General features: G+C 27.8%; 1 protein-coding gene across 2 annotated transcripts; it reads left to right on the top strand.

The window, feature by feature from the left end:
- Positions 1–3,616: 3,616 nt before the first annotated feature.
- Positions 3,617–9,546, top strand: LOC111887008 (F-box protein SKIP22). 2 transcript variants are annotated; one of them, XM_023883239.3, is made up of 2 exons: positions 3,617–3,818; positions 8,248–9,546. In XM_023883239.3, exon 2 carries the CDS (start codon positions 8,802–8,804, stop codon positions 9,489–9,491), a length of 690 nt encoding a protein of 229 aa, XP_023739007.1. In that variant the 5' UTR covers positions 3,617–3,818; positions 8,248–8,801; the 3' UTR covers positions 9,492–9,546. The 2 variants fall into 2 exon arrangements, with proteins under 2 accessions (XP_023739007.1, XP_023739008.1); XM_023883240.3 differs by having other exon boundaries at positions 3,620–3,818; positions 8,771–9,546.
- Positions 9,547–10,127: the final 581 nt, after the last annotated feature.

The following is a 10,127-nucleotide window of genomic DNA, read 5'->3' as shown; positions in this document are numbered from 1 at the left end:
TACAAAATATTATTTGGGTTGTTTAAGCTGAACTAAAATTTATATTTAAATTGATCTTGTAAGGTTATATTTAAATTAACAATTTAAGTATTTTATACAAATTGTTCAAAAGTTGTAGCTTTAAAATGATAATGGTTTATACACAACAACATATTAGACCTAATAAATTAAGTATAACATGTTAAAAGTTAAAAACATAACTTTATAAGTAGAAGAAAATTTATTCTTTTAATATTGAAATTTAGTTTATATATGATTACACTTTAGGTTTTATATTTATTTAACCTTATTAACCAACTTATAATCATTATTAAACAGAAATTTGAAAAGTCATGGGAGTTTCAAATGAATGTGGTGAAAGGAAAAATGAATGGGAGTTTCAAATGAATGTGATGAAAGAAAAAATGCTAGTTTTATAAGTATACTAGGCGAATGCCCACGCGTTGCGCAGAAACACCTATATAGTTGAAGTCTTTACAAATATATGATTTTTTAAATATAACAATAACGTTGCTGTTAAATTTGATATAATAATTTATATATACTAAATTGATATAATATATTGATTATTTTGAATTATATAATAATATATACATTTATTATAACTTCTTAATCTCAATCGTTTGAATGACTTCTACCCGCGAGTTACACATGAATAAAAATATAATATATGATTTGATGTTATTTATAGTTATTTTTATTGTTAATTAATTTTTTAAAATTTATTTGCTTAATGTTTTAATTTCTATCATTATAGTTATTTAAAACATCAAACATTGTTTTTTTTTTTTTAAATTTTAAAGCTAACAATATAATCATTTATATAGAGTTGTTTTTAACTACTGTTTTGTAAGTTATTTTAAGCTACTTATTTGGAAACTTTTAACGATTGTAAAAATATATTTAATAAATATTTTAGTTAAATTGAAATTACAATTTAGTTTTTGCTTTTATCACTACAATTTATCACTTTTAACTATTTATAAAATATTCTTTAGTTTTTTAAATGGAACTGAAATTTATATTTGAGTTGACATTGTAATACGTAGAAATACCTATATAGTTGAAGTCATTACAAATATATATTTTTTAAAATATAACACTAACGTTGTTGTTAAATTTGATATAATAATTCGTATATTAATTTGATATAATATATTAACTATTTTGAATTATATGATAATATATAAATCTATTATAACGTCATAATCTCAATCGTTTGAATGACTTCTACTCGCGAGTTACACATCAATAAAATTAAATATTATATATGGTATAATATTATTTATAGTTGTTATTTTTAACTAATTTTTTAAAATATATTTGCTTCATGTTTTAATTTCTATCATTATAATTATTTATAACATCAAACATTATTTTTTGATTTTAAAGGTAACAATATAATAATTTATATAGAATTATTTTTAACTATTGTTATTATAAGTTATTTTAAGCTACTTATTTGAAAACTTTTAACGATTATATAAATATATTAAGGAAATATTTTAGTTAAACTAATATTACAATTTAGTTTTTGCATTTATCACTATAATTTATCACTTTTAAGTATTTACAAAATATTATTTAGTTTTTTTAATGGAATTGAAATTTATATTTAAGTTGACACTGTAATGTTATATTTAAATTAACAATTTAAGTATTTTGTCCAAACTGTTCAAAAATTGTCGTTTTAAACTGATAATGGTTTACATGCAACAACATTTTAAATCTAATAAATTAAGTATAATATGTTAAAATTTAAAGACATAACTTTATAAATAGAAATAAAGATATTATTTTAAAATTGAAATTTAGTCTATTTATGATTACACTTTAGGTTTAATATTTATTTAACCTTATTAACCAACTTACAATCATTGTTAGAGAAACACTACAATTTATCACTTTCAATTATTTATAAAATAATCTTTGGGTTGTTTAAGTTAAATAAAATTTATATTTAAGTTGAGCCTATAATGTTATATTTTAATTAATAATTTAAGTATTTTATACAAATTGTTCAAAAATTATAACTTTAAAATGATAATGGTTTACATTCAACAATATATTAAAACTAGTAAATTAAGTATAATATGTTAAAAGTTAAAAAAACATAATTTTATAAGTATAATTAAAGATATTATTTTAATATTAAAATTTAGTTTATATATGAATACACTTTAGATTTGATATTTATTTAACCTAATTACCAAATTATAATTATTATTATAAAGAAATTGAAAAGTCATGGGAGTTTCAAATGAATGTGGTGAAAGGAAAAAAGAATGGGGGTTTCAAATGCATGAGATTCAAGAAAAAATGCTAGCTTTATAAGTATGTATGATAATGAAATGATAATGATTTGGGGTTTTTTAATGAACAAATAACTTCTTCTTCTCTGCTTCTTCTTCTACTAAATCGATGATCTCTAACTCAAGCTTACACATTTAAAAAGACATAGAAGATATTTGATGATACAAATCCAGATATTTAATGATACAAACCCTTGTGACCGTGGTAACTATTATATATTTACTTGGTTATGTGATTTATTTTTTGAATATATATATATATATATATATATATATATATATATATATATATATATATATATATATATATATATATGTATATGTGTGTGTGTATGTGCGCACGCGCTTTTAGTATAACAATTTTGAGTAATATTTTTTTTTGAATATGTATGCCAATTTGTAATGTGACTACAACATTGTCTTGATGAATATTCATGCTAATTTATAGTGTGATGAAATCTACTTATTGTTTGCATCTTACTAAGCTATAGATAATGACTAAATTGTTACGCATTGCAAACTATTATTCATCTTTCAGTTTTCATAAATTTCATTCATTGAGCTACTTATGGACATTTATCCTATTGTTTTCACAAATTCATGTCGTTCGTTTATGTAGAAGTCTTAAATCAATTCTTAATAAAAGATCGTATCAACTAATGTCATGTCACTAATTATTATGTCATAAAATTAATAATTAGACTAAGTCATCATGTAACCTACAATAGTTGGTTAGCATTGAGTATCATTTGAACAAAATGTATAGTTTGTTAGTGTTTTTTGTATAAAAACTTTATTTGAATGTTGTTTTTTGAATATACCTTACTTGAATGATATTTTTTAAATATATCAAATTTAGATGATGTTTTTGAACGATTTTGAAACATAGTTACCCCCTTGAGTTATTTTCTCGTATTTTTTTTCCTTGTTTAAGTTTTACCTGTAAATATCAGTTACAATAAGGGTGACATTTGAATAAAATATGTAGTTCGTTAGTGTTTTTTGTATAAAAATCTTATTTGAATGAAGTTTCTTTTGAATAGACAGAACTTGAATGATATTTTTTAAACAATTTTTAAACATAATTATCCAAATAAGTTTTTTCCACTCTTAATTAAAATGATAGAGTGTGAAAAGAGATAACATACAAAAATTTGGTACGAAAGAAATCCTTTTATTTTCTTTTCTTATTTATGTTTCTATATATTTAAAATGATAACAAATATATTAAATGTTTCGATAACAAATATATTCAATTATTATGGATAAAAAGAAAATAGATCGATGTTTTATTTGTCATAAAAATAAATTGTAAATTTACTCGTAGAAAGCGAATAAGCGATAACAGGGCAAATAGTGTTTGTCGTCCCGCCTCTCATTTCTCACCGTAAATTGTCGCACAAGTTTTCGTGAACCACGACAGCCGATCTCTCCGTCGCACGTCTCCGTCGCTTCTCCGTGCAGACCTGCGTTGCTGCGCTTTTCTACAATCGACTTAAACTTGAGGTATTCCTCCCTACTCCTTTCATTTTCTTACTTTTAAGATTATATTTTGTTTGTGTGCATATATAGTGTTTTATCGTTGGCAGTATTAACGCGCCAATATATAATATGTTCGTCAAATTTCGTTCAGCGTGTCTCAGTCTCTTGTGTATAGTTGTTGTGTTACTGTATTGATGTGTGTTGAAACCCTAATGGAGCAATTTTTTGGGGGCGATGATCTAAAATTTTACATATGAACAATATCTTGATTTAGTTATCACGTCTTGTTGTGTTGTACATTGGAACCCTAATCGATGAAATGTGGGTGGTTTTTTTATTCCGATCATCCTTTTTTAGGAGGTCATCCATTAAACTAGAGTTTTGAGCATTACAAATGGTCATCATGTTTCACTCTGTTCTTACTATCATCCATCCAACGCCATTGCTCTCCTAGTCTCCTTGAATTTTGATTATTTTTTCAATATTCAGAACCTTCCGGAATACTTTCAGAAATTCAAGTAGTCATAACATGACCATTATAGTTCTCTTATTTTAAAGCAATTATTATAGGCACTCCTCTTATCTAAATTGTTAGCTTTGTGTTAAAATCATTGTTTCACTCCCTTTATAAGATAAAAGCAATCCTTTCCTAAAATAAATTGGATCAAGATGGAAATGATGAGATGCAGGTGAAAGTGAAACGAAGACAAGAGACTGGTGCCTTGCTAGTTATTTTGAGATGACTTTATAAAAGATTTCTTCCCAAAACTTATTTACAGTGGATATCTCAATTAAATGCAACATACAAAACACATACGCTTTATAAGTTCATGTAGTTATCCATATCGAACTAATAATGAGATTCTTATAATGTTTGGAATCGGGAGTATATACCTATCATGCTTTTTCTGTAAAAGAATAACATACTTTTGGTAGAAGCACATTTTCTGTTTCTCTCTTATTTACAAATATACACTATCCTTGTTGGTTATTATGTGATGTCTACTTTTATTTTTTGACCTCTTAGTTAACAATTATACTTTCAACATGAATGTAGAGTAACGATACCTATATTATATAAGATGATAACACTAATGACTAATAATAGTTCATCAATCCAGTTGTATAACATAGTATACATTTGGCTTTCAGTGTTATTTTGAAATAATATATCCGTGTTGTCGTTTTGTGCATTGACTTAGTAACCGATGATTACGTGATTCTATTTTGTCGTGCTAAAATAAATGTATGATTTTTTTTTTATATATTTTTATTGCTCTATAAAAATGGAGTGCGCCGCATTTCACATGCTATGTTTTTTCTTTTGTTGACGCCATGCTACGTGCGTCATTTAAGTCGTTATAGAATGTCTCTTGCCACCCAATCAAATCATAGTTGATTGGTATATCACATATGTAGTATTGACATTAATGACAAACTCATGTATTACTAGGGAAAAGAAAACGGTTCCATCACTTTTGAAGATTTTATCTGTTATAGCTCCTACTCCATCTCTCTTCCTTTCTTTCCTTTGCACAAAAATTTAATCTTTTTCTACTTTTTTTTTCAACCTTTTCACCTACTTACTTGGTTTCTTAGATATATTAAATATTCACTATTCTATTTGCATTACCAACTATGTGCTAATTTCCTTAGAAAGAATCGGGCATTACAGACTCTCAAAGCAATTATATCAACATCTGTAGCTATATATAACGCTTTGAACATATCAGACATCTTGAATCTTGCTTTTTTTAACACCACATCAATGTTCTTTTTAGCGATAGGGTAAAACCTAAAGGGATAACATGTTTTCATATTCGCTTAAAATTTGCTACGTAAGTTTTGAGTATGGTAAATTAGTAATTAGTAATAACTAGGCATATATCTGAAACTACATTTTTTACAACCTTCTCTTCAATGGCAACAACAATACCTTAATCTGATACCAAAATGAGGTAAGGGGAGGTTTGATATAGATAGCTTTACCTTGACCTAAGATGAGCATGTCAAAAGGGGTGGTGGATATAGAAAAAGTAGTATTAGTGAGATAAAGAAAAGTGGTATATACCGTAAATTAGGTAAGTAAGACCTATACTAGGGTATTCTAATTATAAGTTGCCACACCCTCTTATCTGAGTTCATGTGAAAAAATCATGATGATTCCTACTGAAGATGCATCATAATATAATTTATTTTGTTAAATGATTGTTTTGTCCCTACACAGATTGTATTTGTATGAAATGCATACAACAATTTGTGCTTTAAAATGTTACTCTCTCCTTACCAAAATTATAGTCTATATTTCTTTTTTGGTTTGTCCCTAAATAATAGCCTACTTCTAAAAATAAATAACTCTTTTACCAAAATACCATCACTATTACTTAACCAACTAAGCATTTAATGGAACATTAAATACAAAGAAAAGTTACTTTTGTTTTTTTTTCCTTTCCCCATGTTTTTAACTTGAAAGAATTAAAATGGTTGTTGTTGTTGTTTTTTTTTTGGTTTTTTGTTTTTTTTTTAAACATGCTTACAATTTGATAACAAAATTTTAAATTTTCATTGTATCCATTTTGAAGTGGTAAAACATTAAAACAATGAAACGTTTTTTTTTTCTTGCCCTGCGTTTTCTTTAGCATTGAAATGGTTTTTTTTTTTTTTTTTTTTTTTTTTTTTCACTTTCTAAATTGCAAAGTACAACATGCTTACAATTTGATATCAAAATGTTAAATTTTCATTACATCCAATTTGAAGTGGTAAGTTTTTTTCATAACAAAATGTTAAATTACAAACAGTTAATTGGAGAAAACAAAATTGAACTACTAGTAAACAACGATAATGTGATAATTGATAAACATATATGTTTTTTGTTAGTAACGTATTATTAGTAAAATATCTTTTTTGTTTGAATTTTAAGTACATGAGCAATGTTTCACAATAAAAACAAAATTGGCTCCGGATTTGTTTTCAACAAAAAAATTGGCTCCAAAATTAGAGGGAATTATCTGGTTTGATATTAAGCCACGTTTTATGATAAAAAAAATGGAGGGAATAAATTTGGTTGAATGTTTTAACTGCAAAAAATGGTAGGAAAAAAATGGTGGGAAAAAGTTGGCTGCATGTTTTAGACAAAAGGGTAAATTTGTCATTTTATTCAATAAAGTTATTAGTAATTAATGTTTTCTTAAGGGGTGTTTGGCTTAGCTTTTAAAAGCTCAAAAGATCTTTTCCAAAAAGTTACAAAAAGTCAGGATTTCCTGACTTTTCCAAAAAGATGCTTTTTCTTGTATTAAAACTCCAAAAGTTCTTAGTTTGCCAAACATCTTTTTGTTTTTTTTCTTTTACAAAAAGGACTTTTGGCTGTGAAAAGCTAAGCCAAACACCTTGTTAATCTGTGTGTTTTTTGTCTTTGGACAATAATTTTGGGATGGAGGGAGTATATTGTATAACTTTATAAAGCATAAATTGTTGTGAAACACATGACTTTTTTAACCAAGACTAAGAAGCATATCTGTAATTCACTCTTTGGTTTGTATGTTTTGGTAAAAAAATAACTTCTCAAAAAAAATAAAAAAACACTGACTGGGTCGTTTGATAGTTGTTGATTAAGTTAAAATTGAGTCCACATCTGATTGAAACCATGCTGTTAAAATGACCATATTACCCTTATGTTGCCTGTACTGGATCAAATAGTTATAATAAAAAAAATACAAATTGTCACACAAAATCTAAATTAAACATACATCATTTAAAATCCAAATACAAATTGCCATACAAAAAAAAAAAGAAAAACAAGAAAACATATCAACATGATATGAAATTACAATTTACAAACCATTCTAGGCAGCAAGTGACAATTTGTTGAGCTTCTTGCTCTGTAGTTAACAAGAGTTGAATCTCATTTTGGCCTCTGCTAGAATCCATATTTGCTAATAGAGCTGCAACGTCATAAAGATAAGGGATAGTTTTGAACACAAATCATTTACAATCCGAAGTATGATGCTGTAAAAATTAAATCGATGAAAGTACATTGATACTTCTTAGCTTAAAACATATGATCAAAAAGGTATTTATTTACATGGCATATTATCTAATAACAAAGTTTTAATAACAAAATGGTAGCCTAAGTAACATGACATAAATACAACCCTTTTCCATACACATATACTAACTTTCACTTGCCTCTTCGCATCTTCATATTCACCTTTATATCCTTGTAAGACTGAACTTTCTTTGTGGCGTCATGTAAGGGCCTTGAAAGATATGCTTTTCTATTTTCTTGAGGTTTGTAGTCTTGAATACCATCATCACCTTTTTGGCTTTCTTCTTTAGATGATGAAGGAAATGAATTTAAATCATTCGCCTTCATTTTATCATCAACATTGTAAATTTCCTGAACTTCTCATATCACCCTTTGTAATTTCTTCTACGTTTGGCTTATCTATTTCAGTAGAAGACATTTTCAATAGCAAAATAGTAAACTCTAAGGCTCTACATATTCTATATGAAGATGAAGATTCAATGTAAAATAAGCGAAAGACAGTTGTAAGAGTATGTATGACCTAGAGATATATCAGCTATCAAAAAGCAAAGTTGCCCGACATAATGAGGTTCAAAAGATACTTTGATGACACAACAATTTAACCCAAACTCCCATTACAAATTACTCGTTTACAGGGAGCTGAAGCACACAATGAAGTTGCTCAAGATTTTCTAGGATCGTCTATTTCAGTACATTAAACCCAACATCAAACATATCAACAAATTACTCGTTTCTGTTACATATTGTCACTCTAGTCTTTGTGCGTCTTATGAAGGATCAAAATCAATTTTGTTATATGAATTTCCTTCCAGATATGGCTCAGTTTCCTTTTCATTGATCAAACAAAATCAGGAAATATTCTATATCTATTAGTTTCCTTTTATGTTTTGAAATTTGAATCTTTGTTCATTTTTTGTTGTTGTTTTTGCAGATTATAAAGTCATTTGATTACCAAACCAATCATGAAGTTGCGACTAAGATCCTTTGAAACCAAAGAAACCCTTAAACTTGAAATACCTAATCCTTGCACTCTCCACCATCTTATACAACTCCTCTCTCAAAAACTCCCTTCTTCTTCTTCACGTTCTTCTGCTATATATTTCTCTCTCAACCAAAAAGACAACCTTACAATTTCTTCCCCTGAAGATTCTATTCAGTCAACCGGAATCACATCTGGTGATCTCATCTACTTCACCACAAACCCTAATGGATTTTCCACTTTCCCTCTTGTCTCTCCACCACCACCACCACCCAAATCAGAACAATCTCAACATTCCCAAACTCCAAATCCCAATTCCAGTCTGGAACTCCCGCCTTGCTTCATTCAACTTCCAAGCGAACTGAAACTGAAGATTCTGGATTCCGTTTCCGGTGTTGATGTAGCAAACATGAGCTGTGTATGTTCGGAATTGCAATACTTGGCATCAATAGATGATCTCTGGAAACAAAAGTATGTTGATGAATTTGGGGATTGTAATGGGTTTGGGAGTTTTAAAGAGAGATTTGCAAAGGCTTGGGAAAGTCAGAAAAGGAGGAAGAGGGTTAGTGGGAGTAGGTTAAGTTATGGTCGATTTGGTCCAATATTTGTTCCGAGTATGCATACTTTTGTGAATCACAATAGACTAATGTTTTCAAAATTATCAGGAAAATGAGTAGCATTGTCCGAAATAAAAACCCCAATACAAAATGCGATGAATATTTTTGAAATGCGTTGGGTTGTTAGATTCCAATATGTATTTTATATGCATTTTGTATTATTTCGATTATACAAATTGTGGTTGGTTCGATAGTTGGGTAAAAGAAAATAAATCATAAAATCACTAGAGTCCCAAATGAGATGATATATAGATGAGTGTTGGACTCATGACTACAACAATGGTGCTGCCAAACTATAACCAGATTAAGGAGTGAATTGGGAACCGGACCGAATACTATTAACTAGTTCTGGTTCGTTCTATTAAAAAGTGTGTTATCTAAGATGATGTTCGGAGCTAGAACAAACAAATTTTGGAATAACAAAAATGATGGATTGGAAGAACTGAGAACCGGACCGAATAGCTCTAACCAGTGCCGACCCAATGGAGGTTCAAACAGTGCTCAAGAACAGGGCCCAAAAAATCATAGAGCCCAAAAATTATTTAATAATTCTTGTATACTACGTTCATTTGGCTAAAAAAAAATTAGGTTAATTTTTATTACTCACCAGAAGAAGGAACGCCATCTAGAAGTTGGAGCGGGAATGAATTTTCGGGAAACAGAAAACTCTTCGGTTACTTCTAATCTTCTTC

The sequence above is a fragment of the Lactuca sativa genome, chromosome 5 (genome assembly GCF_002870075.4).
Source record: "Lactuca sativa cultivar Salinas chromosome 5, Lsat_Salinas_v11, whole genome shotgun sequence".
In the NCBI taxonomy this organism is placed as follows: Eukaryota; Viridiplantae; Streptophyta; class Magnoliopsida; order Asterales; family Asteraceae; genus Lactuca; species Lactuca sativa.
This window is presented reverse-complemented; position numbering and strand designations above follow the sequence as displayed.